Source organism: Callorhinchus milii, unplaced genomic scaffold (assembly GCF_018977255.1).
Source record: "Callorhinchus milii isolate IMCB2004 unplaced genomic scaffold, IMCB_Cmil_1.0 Scaffold2, whole genome shotgun sequence".
Classification (NCBI taxonomy): Eukaryota; Metazoa; Chordata; class Chondrichthyes; order Chimaeriformes; family Callorhinchidae; genus Callorhinchus; species Callorhinchus milii.
In genome coordinates, this window is record NW_024704743.1 from 62,345,565 (window position 1) to 62,359,068 (window position 13,504).

The 13,504-nt window shown below is 41.2% G+C and overlaps 1 protein-coding gene across 2 annotated transcripts in view; it reads right to left on the reverse strand.

Moving 5' to 3' along the window:
- The window catches only part of sema5a (sema domain, seven thrombospondin repeats (type 1 and type 1-like), transmembrane domain (TM) and short cytoplasmic domain, (semaphorin) 5A), a 102,587-nt gene that overhangs the window by 40,662 nt on the left and 48,421 nt on the right, over nt 1-13,504 (reverse strand). For both annotated transcript variants that reach the window (XM_007905297.2, XM_007905296.2), the window contains 6 exons: nt 10,915-10,977; nt 8,578-8,676; nt 5,077-5,290; nt 4,367-4,652; nt 3,810-3,945; nt 3,474-3,678 (listed from right to left, as the gene is read on the reverse strand). In XM_007905297.2, the coding sequence (XP_007903488.2) occupies nt 3,474-3,678; nt 3,810-3,945; nt 4,367-4,652; nt 5,077-5,290; nt 8,578-8,676; nt 10,915-10,977 (1,003 nt within the window). The remainder of the gene's footprint in view (nt 1-3,473; nt 3,679-3,809; nt 3,946-4,366; nt 4,653-5,076; nt 5,291-8,577; nt 8,677-10,914; nt 10,978-13,504) is intronic.

The window sequence follows — 13,504 nt, forward strand, 5'->3', positions numbered from 1 at the left end:
AGAGAGAGACTGAGAACTGTAGAGGTATATCATCCACACATAAATTACTTTCAATTTAATAATTCTATAAACGTGCTAGGAACAGATCATGGGTGGCAGAAAGGTATGATGAATATCTCCACTCATGAAGCCTGATCATATTTCACTTTTCATTGTATCACTAATAAGTAATATCATTGTCTGCTTCATTTGGGAAGATAACTCATCACTCGAGCAACTGAAGTCATACAATCATCCGTGAGTTATGATCGATCTCACAAGTGGAGGTATTCAATCACCTCTCAGTGTTGATAATTCCTAGCCTCTCTAAAGTCTCACTGCTTAAATTCTTCTCATGGTGAAAGCATAGAGCAAGAAAAACCTTTGGTCCCTTAAGTCCATTCCTTCCTCAACCCGGTAATAACGATCCTATTGTTCAGTACACTCACTCATACATTCCTTGGGATAGTTCTATGTTCTGTGAACTCCAACGATAATCAGACCAAAAATATTCGTTCATCCTCATATTTCCACTAATCACCTCTGACCCACTTCCCTCCAGAGAAAATATTCCTCTTCAAAACCTTTGATGAGCAATTGTAAAACACTTCCTTATAGCAACAGGGAATCACCCCGGGGATGCTGTCAGCTCCTTCAGAGTGGCCAGATTCAGAGCAGTGTTGGTCACAAGTTACCCATCTGCATCTCAGGCAAGAAAGAGCAAGAGGCATGAAAATTGCAACCTGTGATATGTTAATCAATACTGGGATAATTGTCACATCAATGAATATTACCACTCAGTCAATCAGCATCTCAAGAATTGAAGAAATTCCCTTAAAACAGCCACATAAAAAGATGCTGTATAAATGCCACTTTCTACAATGTTAGGAAGCAGTCGACACAGATAAAAACGGAAACACTTTACATTAGCTGCATGAGCCTGTCATTGGTGATTCAATGTCCTGTAAGGAAAGATCTGTCTCTTGTTCTATAGTTTTAATCCTGGTAATTCTACACCTCACAATAATATTTTTGCTAACAGCTCCACAGGCATTGCTGAATCAAGATGTCACAAGAACCCTGACGATGAGTAGAGCTCTTATCTTCTCACAAAGAAGTTCTGTCTATGGACAAATACATTAGGGTTAGGTAAAGTCCTGATAACCCAACCCTGACTTTACATGTCACTAACACTTAAGTCATTGTGTTGTCATTATTCTGGCCGCAATTACTTATGTATTTATAGATATGCTTTACTCGCACTCCTGATAACTCATCAGTGAGTCCTTTTCCCTTGGAGAGATGAATTATCAGGAGTTGACTCTATGGTATACGAGACAACCTCATTATGGAGCATCATATTTTTACCCACTCACAACCAGTAATATCAGGCATAAATTGAATAAATTCAGTGGAATGCTATATTTGCTGCCCTCACTGTCATCCTTTACCTTGCTAAGCATAAGGGACACTGAATGATACATCATACTCATACTCAGCAGTGTGATGCAATAAATATTTATCTCTGCTATTGAACATGACCAGAAAACTTGTGGGTGACAGGTCACTGGTAGGTTATAGCTCAGCTTCACAAACAGATAGTTATCATGGAATCACAGAAAGTTTATCATAATAACTTTTAAAAGTTGTTATGCACTCAGCTTCAATAATAATTTATGATCACGCAGGGTTCATTTTAACACATTATCGTATAAATATATTTGTCTAACGTCCCCCCACCCTTTTTCGCCGAGTAATAAATCCTCAATTAATGTCATCTTGTGAGTGGCTTGCATTCACTGGAAATAGGCTTTGCTTCTGCCTCATCGCTGATTCTGATGAATTCTATTCATATTACTTGTGGTGTGATTATAAGTAATTTTTAAGGAGAACTTCGAAAGTGGGAGAAAACTTACAGAAGCCACTTTGTTCCTGGGTTTTCCTGCTGGTTGACAATATTACTTACAATGTGATAAGGCGCTATATCAAATGCAAGGATCATTCTTATTATTATCCTGCAAAGGTTTCAAACCAGAGCACAGGCAGGTGGATTATTTGAAAGATGCACACAGTGAAAGAGCAAGAGTTCCTTGAACACAAGCTCCACTCAACATTGCTTTAAGCTGTGCAGTAATAGATTGAGCTCCAGAACAGATTTCAATTATCCCGCTGGCTTTAACAAGCACATTTTATTTTATTTCTGGATGTTCCTGGACTTTTCCAGTTCTTTCAGTATAAGTGCAGTGAGGTTGTTGAATGCTTCTACGATCTACGGATGGATTGTGCTTTTAATTGGAATTTTTATGTTGTAAGTAAACAAAACTATTTGGAAGAGGGCTAGGGTGGGAGGTAAGAAAGGGAACCATTTGCCAACATTTTCCAGCTGCTGAACATAAAGACCCTTAATTCATGGGGTGTGAAACCCAAGTGTCAGTGTTGAAATGAATCTGCTATTAATTTGTTTTATTCTGCAATTGGTTAAACACTCGCTGTGATTTACTGCCTTGATTTATATTGCAAGTGTAACACATTTATATGTCCGAAAATATACTGGGATGACCAATGCATGTGGAAGGCATATGCCAATTGCGTGGGCGAAAAATGCTCCTACACTTTTTTGATCAAATTAAAAAGAGTGTATTTCATTTTTCCCCACACTGTTAAATACAATACACATTTACATTTATGTAGCACTTTTCACATCGGGAAGATTTGCTACCGGACGTCCTTTTCAGAATAGCACCAAGCAAAACAGCTGTCGCTGGGTCAGTCTCACTCTGTAATGGCCGAACAGAGTCAAGTGCCGTTTTATGTGTGTGATGAGTGAGGTTAGTCCCCTCTTACCCCCCACTAAGCCTAATTTGACCGAAACCTGTTCCTCAAACAGAAACATAGGTTGTCCCCCAGACAACCCTTCCCCTGCCAAATCTGGGTCCCAAATTATTAAAGGACAACAATGCAGATGCGATACCTCATTCACGATTACCTGAGCAAGTCAAGTGAGTAGACCACCTCTTCTGCCAAGACAAGGTCGGCCTCAGCCTGGTCACCACGGGCTCAATGTACATCCATGTTCCAGTTTCTCCATTCCTCCTTGTGAGAGCGAATCAAACTCCTCAGTCACTGCTCACTCACAGGGAGCATGATAGCTGAGCCTGACCATATCTTCCTCAGACCTCCAACTTCCGGTGGAGGTGACATTCTAGTTAGCAACTTGGGGCAGAAACCAGGGCTGATTTCCCCTTTTCTAACACAGGGATACCAAGGCTTATCAGGTCTATGATCAGCTAGCTTAACAGACCAAGATTGAAACCCGCAACTTTCCAATCACTGTTGCCTTTCGCTCAACCAGAGGTGCTCTCACCCACTTGACCATCACAATTTTAAAAAATGTAAACCAAACATGCCAAGTTGAGAAGTGTAGCAATCGTAACACTATATAACATGCACTCAGACCAACGTGTTTTCTTTTGCTGGGGAGCAGTTTGCAGTACCTGTTGCCAAGTATATGATGTGGAAGAGCGTGTCTTTTCCCTGCACAACGTCCACCACTATGTGGGAAAACCTGCTATTGTCCTCCATGAAGTATGGGACAGGAAATATGGGCTGCACCACCTCGTGCATTAGGATAAACTTCTGAGCATCCTGGAGGTTCCGCTCCGTCAGATTCACGTAAGGTCCATAATCAATGGTGCCACACTAAGATACGAGTAAAAACAAGTCATGTTTCTGTCAAATATATGTTAAAATGTATTAATTCAATAATAGTTGAACTTTACGATTTAAAATTTGGTGAAAATGTTATGGCAAAGTGATTAGAAGTTTCTGACCTGAAAGTTTGAATTAGGATTTGGAAAAGGCAGCCATGCCGAACGGGAATTCTCCTGGACTTTGAAGGGTCCACCAAAGACCTGGGTAATGGCACTCAGATTAAACATACAGACAGCTGAGGCTGCTATGCTGTTCCTGTAGGAAACATGAACATTTGTGAGTTACAGGTTTGACAAACAACTTCATTGGGATTCGCAATAATGGGTGTAAATTTTCAAAAGTTCATAACAAATTTCATATCAACATTTCATAACAGATTTGATGTGATATCAAATCTGTTAGGAATTGTCTCAAATTTCATCCCAATAAATATATGTGCAGCATATGGAAAAATAAGAGCAGGGTGCAGTCTTAACACTGCTGAAAAAGACCACCCATAATCATGCCCTCAGGCACAAGTTGGATGAGAGGCACAGACCCACAAAATATACAGCCAATTCACTTTACAGTATATTCTGTGAAGCGCTTTGAGATGTCTCGAAGATGTGATAAGGTGCTCTATCAAATGCAATGATTATTTATTGTTATTATTTATTAAGAGGCAGCAGTTACGTACACATTAGTGGTGAAGATGCCGTACAGCATGTCTTGTTCGGGAAGAAAGAATGTGCTTTGCAGTTCATTGTAATAAAAAGGAATCTCTCCGGGTCGGGAACAGTTCAACCGGGCTTTCATGAAAGTTGTCCAGGTGTCCTCTAGGAGGAACCTCCCTCCGATGTCGTTATTACATACTCTGGCCACCCTGGAGAAAATGGTCTTCCCGCAATCATGTTCCACCGCATTCTCACGGAAGAAGAAATAGGTGAAGTTTCCAATGTTGTAAGAAGACACAAAATTTGGCTCTACAAAAGAAGTTTTCAAAGCAAAACTATTAATATTAGTAGCGATGCCTTTCAATATTGATTTTATCTTATATTCAAATACCTATATCTTTATACTGAAGGAGCAATACAATCTAATACAGTCTATTACAGTCAATACAGTTTCTAACAAGATTTGTTCATAAAAAGCGGTGGTGGAGGGGGGTGGGACTCAATAACTGATATTAATTCATGCCACTATGCAGGAAATCCGCTGCACCAACACTTTCTCGCAAGTAACCATAACATAAATCCAATTTCCTTATTATTCACCACTGGTGGCTGCAGAATCTCAACATCACAAATACTGGTGTAGTTTTCAAAGTGTTAAAAGGCCCTTCAGGATGTGATTTGTTTATCAGCTCTGATTGTCTATAAAAGAGTCTGCATTGCTCTGAATGCTCACCATTCAGCCACTTTGAGTTGTACTGGGCAGTGCGAAGAGGAGGGAGCCCACCCAGGCTGCGGTAGATGGCAGGGTCTCGTCCTGGGAAGTCCATGGCTGTGGCAGCGAAGAGCTCGCCGGTTGACGTGATGAGCGCAGTGGAATTGTGCTGTGGATTGTAAGGGCAGCGAGCCATTCCACTTATCCGATCGTGGACTTCTGTCAGGTTACTCAACTGTAAGACAGAAGACAACCAATTGGTAAAACATTAAGAATTAGGAGGTTAACAGGTTATTTATTATTGCTGAACAGAGCTAGACCTAACTGACATGCTCATGCTTCATTCAGGGTGTCAGCCTGGCTCGGTTGGTAGCACTCTCACCTCTGGATGTCAGATTGTGTGTGTTCAAGCCCCATGTCAGGACTTTCAACTCAAACTCTATGCTGACACTCCAATGAAGTGCAGGGGGAGTGCCGAATCTTTGGAGGTGCCAGCCTTCTAATGAGATTTAAACCAGGGTCCTGTCTGCCTGTTCAGGTGGACTTTAAAGACCTTATGGCATTATTCGAAAACTGAAGGGAGTTTCTCCTGTTCTCCTGCATTTCAGCACCTTGGGACATCCTCCCGATGTGAAAGGCGCTTTACAAATGTAATTTTGCTGTTGTTGTTGTCCGGGCCATCAACACTGCGGGTAAAATTGTTTCATTGGGCAAGTTTCCTTACTTGCCCATAGAACACTGAAAGGCTATTTCATTTGAAGTTTAATTGAAAGCTTTGAACGCTTACTATTTTTAATATTTATGAATAAATTCAATGAGGGTACTATACGCAAAATCTCTAAGTTTGATGTTTTTAACTTCAAACTTAGAAAACCAGCCTCAGGAAGGCACCGGAGTGGCACTAATATTTCTCACGCTAACCACGTCCACAACAAGCTCTCGGAGCCACATTGGCAAGTGTAATGTCAATTGCTGCTGAATTCTATCAGCAGTTCAGTGCTGTGAGAATGTCCAGACTCATTTCATGCGGGACTTTTACTCCTGGAAGAGAGACAAAACTTTTATCCCTTTTCTTGGCTTGATTTGAACCCTGGTATTTAAAGTGAAAGAACAGGCCCTCATCTCAAAGTCACAGAATAACTTGCCAACTTTTCAACAATCATCAATCCAATTAGAATTCCTAAAAAGCTGTGTCACAGCCTGATGTTTTGGCACATGGATTGAAAGAAATTACTGTAGTTTAGGCAATCTATCTTGTGCTGATCACTAAAAACATCCATGGTCGGCCGTCCTTGTTGATGGTGCCTGTAGAGAGCACAGCTTTAGAGTGCTGTTCGTGGGACATCAGCCCAGAACCAACTCAATCAGAGAATGGACGATACCCTGTGGAGAAGCTTTGAAATGTCGCACTGACCACAACAGCACGGCTGCCAGCAGCGGCTTAACTGGTGGAGGAGTAGATAGGGGGCTGGCAAGTGTTCTTCACACTGAAACTAGTCAAGAATTAAAGATTGTTTCGAACCTCAAGTTTCAGCAAAATCACTGCTGATAATTATCACATCAGAGATCGCATTTTTCACCTCATTGAGTGACGGGGGTGGGGGGAATAGGATTAAAAACTATTTAAACAGGGACTTGGTAGTTAAACCAATAATAATAATAATAATCCTTGTGTTTGATATAGCGCTTTTCACGTCTTCTAGACCTCTCAAAGCGCTTCACAGAATATACGGTAAAGTGAATTGACTGTATATTTATGAACAAAACACGCAACAACAACAACAACAACAACAAGATTCCATTTATAAAGCGCCTTTCACGTCAGGAGGACGACCCAAGGCGCTGCACAGTTGGGTCATGACCCGAGCAGGGGGGAAATGGTCAGGGTGAGGGGAGGGAAGGGAGAGAGCGAGGAGGGGGGAAATGGTCAGGGTGAGGGAAGGGAGGGAGCAAGGAGGGGGAAATGGTCAGGGTGAGGGGAGGGAAGGGAGGGAGCGAGGAGGGGGAAGAGAGTCGAGAGGGGAGCTGAAGGCACGGTCAAAGAGAAAGGTTTTGAGACGCGGCCAATTGTGCACAGCAGTGTCCCACAAACAGTCGTAGATTGAAGCGACCAATTTATTATTTTTTTTCTTGAGGGATTATCATCAGGTGTGTGGAGTAAGGAAACTTGCCCAAGGTTTCATCCTGCTGGGAATCGAACCCAGATCTCTTGCTTGTGAAGCGAGTGCTCTAACCACTGAGCTGCAGGACTCCACAATACTGAGTTTCCATGGCAGAGCAGGTTTGGTGGGTCGAAAGACCGCCTCCTATTCGTGCTTTCAGCCACTATGCCCTGAAATTCTGGAACACCCTTCCTCTAACCCTTCCTTCCCCATCTTCAGGTCGCCCAGGCCTGCGAAAGTGTAATCTGTACAGATCTGTCCCAAAACTGATCCCAATGTCCTAACAATCTGAATCCTTGTCTCCTATACCATTGTCCAGCCACAGTATTTACTTGCCGTACCTTACCATTACTATAGTGGCAGTAATCTTGAGATTACATCCTTTGTAATGAGATTCATCTCATTCAAATTACAGTGGAATCTGCTTTTGCCGGACGCCGGATAACCATGGACGTCAGGTAAATCAAACAAAATGCCCGGCCCCAAATCATCTATATTCTTACCCATTTTACATATATCTGCTAATTCAGACGAAATTCCAGTTAATTCGGGGTAAATGCCGCGCTGGTCGTCACTGAACTTACTCTCTCATGTCTTGTGTGTGTCGAGTTACTCCGGGATGGAGATGGGAGGAGTCAAATTGCAATTGGCAACGGACTCCAGCCATTCGCAAGCTGCTGGAGTCAAGCTGTCAATCAGCTGTCAATCAGTGAGGGGGCGGGGGGAGGGGGGGTGAGAGGAACGGGGAGGAACAAGGACGGGAAATCGTGATTGATTGACAGCTGAGCCGCTTGTGTTTGGCTGGAGCCCAAACATTCACAAGCGGCTTCGGCTGTCAATCACATCAGCCATCGCTAATTGGTCCCCTTCCCGCCCAATGGGAACGGCAATGGGAGAGAGGAAGCCCCGCCCCCACTCCTCTGCTGGGTGAGAAAGTAGTGAAATAGTTTGTAGGCAAACAAAGATAAATAGATTTTACTGAATTCTGTGAGAGTATTTTAACATTGCTTCAAGTGAAACAACATTATTATATATCGTTACATGGCACAGCCTCAGCTCCTCTGCTGGGCGGGAATGGTATTTCTATTAACCTCGGACACCTCCTAAGTCGGACAAAGTGTTCAGCCCCAATGTGTCCGCCTTAACCGGCTTCCAATGTATGTGAAGATGTTTTGACTTGATGAAATGTTCCAAAAATGCAACTTCAAATTTTTAGTTTTAGAGAATACTGAAATGCAGATTTAAATAGTTTTAGAATTTGGTTGGATTGCCTACAAACACGGTGTTAATGGACCTTTAATATCCAAGTAACTTATCAAACATCTCTTTGACGATAATGAAAGTATTGAATAGTAACTACCGTCCGATTGGTGCAAACGGGAGTAAAGGCATTGGTTCCACAGGTGAAGATCATGTTCCCAATGACAAGAAGGACCCGGATGTAATTCTGACACTCCTCCTGCAAAGGCACAAAAGTCAAGTTCAACAAAGAAAGATACAAAAAACAAAAACATAGGTTATAGTTTGCATTACATTCTTCCAATACATCTGTATGAGCATAGCCAAAATTTCCATATACATTCATTGCGTATAATAAATTGAAAAGAACTATTACTCAATTGGCTAGCTCCTTTGGGGCCTATTTTCATCTGGTAGGCAAGTTTACAGCTTCATTAGTGAGGCTAGTACCTGGCATGCAGCCTGCATCATTCACACAATGTGCCACGAGTTGTAGGTGTTTTATGTAAATTGAGTGGCTCAACAGTAATCACAGGCACTTCTGATTTCCTGCTGCTAATTCTGTAATTGTATTGAGACCAACTTGAAGCTGCCCTCAACACTAACTGAAGCATTTTAAAATGTTTTAAAAAAAAACAGAAACAGATGGAGGTTTGACTTCAGTCAGTCAGGACTCAGCTCGTCCTTGCCCTGAAACCTGGGCCGGATGTTTGAGCTCACCTTGATTTGGGGAACAATAGGATCAAAACTGCTGTGGTCCTAAACACTTCAAGAGTCATCTTTGAAATCTCTCACTCCTATAGAGAAAGAGAGGGGGAGTGGGACTAATTGGATAGCTCTTTACAAAGAGCCAGCTCAGGCTGTATGGGTCAAATGGCCTCCTTCTGTGTAGGATTCTATGATTCTAACTCCCTCCGATAAGTAAATTGGGTCTAAAATGTAATGATTTGAAACAAGATTTTTAAATAAGCATTCCAAATTATGAGTGGGGATTCATTCCAGTAACTGGAGCTTTGTTCCAATATTTTTGGGGCAGCATTGCATGGAGCTGATGATGAATTTCCAGTTATCAGAAAGATTCCCCATTTGTGACTTGAATCTTAGTCCCAGCAAATGACTTTTATTTAATGTAGTCACCACTCAGTCAATGGTCTTTCACAACCCAGACAAAATTGCTGAAGCTGAGCCCTACTTACTTTCTGCCTGTAGTGTGAAACATTAAACACACTGTACTGGTAACTAGCCCCTTACTGTCTAAAAACTCCTAAGAGCATATCTCTTTGAAAGTGCCTCTGATCAAAGTTTATATATCACTTCATTTCCCTTCTTGATGTGCACCACTGCATTTGGTGAGTGCTTGGAGGCATGAAAAGGTATTATATAAATACAAGTTGTTATATTCACATACACCATTCACCACGTCAATGACAACAATAAAAATTTCAGGTATAAAGTCTCATTCATGTAGGACAACGTCTTGAGGTTATTTATGAAAGAATGGGAGTTTCGGGGTGGTGAACTATTTTGGGAGGTCAGCCAGGTGTCTGATACATGTGGAAACCCATCACCATGCTTAGGAGTGTCCAAACCAAACTGAAAATTAAATGCAACCCACCTACACAAGGAAATCGCAGAGATAGGTTGTTGGAATGGAATGCGCACTCTCTCCCTGGAGAGACACATCCTGCTTACATAATTCCGGAAAGTATTAAGACACAGGTTGCAAGCGCCAAAGCTTGGGGACCCCAGAATGGCATTGGGGTACACTGGAGTCTGTCCAGCTAAAACTGCATAATTTGCCATTGATATAGAGAACAGTCAAAGAGATACAATATAATATAATATAATATAATATAATATAAGAGGGATTTTAAGGCTGGGAAAAAAGTTGGTAGGCTAAATGATTTGGGGAGAAAGTTCTAAAGACCAGGTGTATATTGGTTGAAGACTCAGCCACTGGCTGTGGGACCTACATTATGAAGTTAAGTTTTATTCAATGAGCTAGGCACATTTTAGTATATTTTAATTTGTAGAATAATTGTACTTAGTAGAAAATCTAAAATATTTTGTCAATAAATGATTATTACTGAATGGTAATTCATTCAGAGATAACTGAATGGCCACGCTCTTAATTATAAGACTTCACCCAGTTTAGATTATTAATGATTTTCACAACTATATTACAGACATATTCAGTGATGGTGTTTATTCTGAAATTCAAGGCAACTTTAAAACTCAAATACTTGATATTCCTGGTATTACATTAGAGCATGGGATCTTTCTAATCCCACTCAATACCAGGCATACCAAGACAAGGTTTGCATTAGAAATCCAATGGTTCGCATGTTAAAGCAGCTTGTTTACATCTTTGCTAAAAAGATGCCAAGCCCTCGAGAGCTCCCACTCACCCCGTGGTACAGCACCCTGCTTTATTCTCCCCAGAACAATCACCACCTACCTCGGTTTTGCCTTTGCTGAAACAACCTCTTTTAGTTGCCTTGTCTGAGTGCCATTCCACCCCCTGCCAAACAAAAACCATACAGTTACACTTAATATTACACCAAGCACCGCAGTTCGTGAGCAACTGAAACCTGACCGAGATGAACAGTTCATAGTTGATACAAAACTGCACTGTCTGTGTGAAAAATAACTGCACTTCTTAGGCTCCTGCATGGATGCACGCACACAAAAAGGCTGGAAATTAATTGTTTCACTGTTGCACAGAGACAGGCTTCATTTATTAACATCAATAAGCACACATTTTTAAACAGATGTTCTTCAGTCCCTAAACAGATGGTGCGGCTAAATATTGTAAAAAAAAGGCAAATGGGTAGAGTTGAAATGTTTCCAATGGAACTACATAATGGCCTGCAAAATACTATATATATTTCAATAATCATTTGCTTAGGACTTTAGGCTGGTAATAACTACACATTAAAGATTATTGACTTTGGCTTTATTTCACTTATCTTAAGCTTTCTTAACATTGTGTCTGTTTGCAGCGCAACAATATAGATTTTATAGTGAATTTCTGATTGCTGGAGAAGGGAGGAAATTGGACAATAATCATCCTATTCAGCTGAAGCAGCATCAACCACAAGTTTAATAACTTCAGAGCATGTCACTAGGCTCAGTTGGTAGCACTCCCACCTTTGAACCAGAAGATTGTGGGTTCAAGCCACATGCTGGGATTTGAGCTGTAGTCAAAGCTGATACTCCAGTGCAGTGCTTAGGAAACAAACCCGGCATTTTTGGAGGAGTCATCTTTCGGGTAAGAAGTTATGTGTTCCGATTGTTATATGTTCCATCTATCTATTCATATGAACATTGAAGGTACTATGACACTATTGAAAAGAGTACTTCTCCTGCTGTCCTGGCCAATAATCATCCACATTAAATGGTTATTCATCTCAAGACCCCTTTGGGAATTTGTGCTCATAGCATAGGCTGACATTCCAATGCAGAAGTGGGAGAGTCCTGCATTGTCAGAGGTGCCAACCTTCAAATGAAATGTTAAATTGATGTCCCATTAACCTGTTCACATTGCACAAGATCCACAGGTTTTAGAAACAATTCAGATACAATGACAAAAAAAATCCATTCCTAATTCTGCTCAAAAGGAATTTTAAAAAAGCACAGAAATGAACATTTCTGATCTGATAAAGCAAGTTTTACAGAGTAGAAGAGGGGATAAAAGACCCTATGCACATGCTGAATTTATTGAGACAATTACAAATGGCACTTTAACTGTGAAGCTTTTTTTAATGAAACTCTGTAAACTCATCAGATTTCCAATCGCAATCTGATGAGGCAGATTAACTGTAGTTACTGTACACCGGATGTTGTACACTAGAGCCAAGCTCTGCAGAGTGCGGCCTGAGTCACAGCAAGAGACGTACACAACTGAGATGCCAGCATCCCAGCCCCGACATGTAATGGCTACCCTATGGGCCCAGCAGCTGTTTGAATTACTGAATACTTTGAACACGAGAGGCACACGGGAAATGGCTTTAATGACACTCTGACAGTTTGCTTCAAAATATGCCACTCTAAAAAAAAGAGCTACGTTTGCTCCATCGCAGCTGATGGCATCAGTTCAAGGAGCTCAGCCTGTTAGGGTGCACGTAGCTTCCTGTCGTATGGAGACCAACGTGTTACTTTTGTTAACAACAAACTGCAAATTGAATGTGTAGATGTGCAGAACTTCCCATTTCCGTTATTTCATGTCTTATCAGTATTTGAGGTTATTGGCAGGATTAAAATAACCATCTTTTGTGGAAGCCAACTAACGTTCCATCTGTGACGCACTGGTAACTTGTGTTTAATGGCTTGCCTTTCCAAACCTGGTGCCCTCAGTCTAGTTGATATGGTTTGAGTTTCAGCTCAGCCCCATTTCAACACAACAACAAGATTACATTTGTATAGCGCCTTTTACGTCGGGAGGACGTCCCAAGGCACTGGGATCAGACCAGTAATGATGGCACAGACCAACCTAATTACTAGCAAGGGAAAAGCCAGACAGATCTATAAAGTTGAACATGGCAGTACATTCATTGCACACAGTGTGTCTTATTTATGACAGTAATTATGAGTTATTTCTTTAAGCAATTGCTTCTTAAATAGCTGCTTACAATTTGGACTTTGTCACTTTTTAGATGTTGCTCTGACGTTACTGAACCACAAATGATAAAAGCTTGGTCGAAAACCATTCCACACTACCCCACTGACACAAACATACAATCGATCACACACACACATACACACTCACAAAAACAAAACAAACACAGAAACACACCCACAATCAGAATTCATATGGAACCATGAACCATCAATTAATTTTATTTTAAAAAGGACAATAGATAAATGCTTGAGGAGGAAGAATATTAAAGGAATAGGAGGGCATGAGGAGCAAGCAGGAGAGTCAATTTGAAGGTGGCTAAAGGTGAAAAGCACTAATGGAGATTTAACGGTCTGAATGTGACGTTCCACGAGTCTAGTACCAAACATCCTGTCAGACTTTTTTTTCAGCTTATTCTTCTTGCCTGATG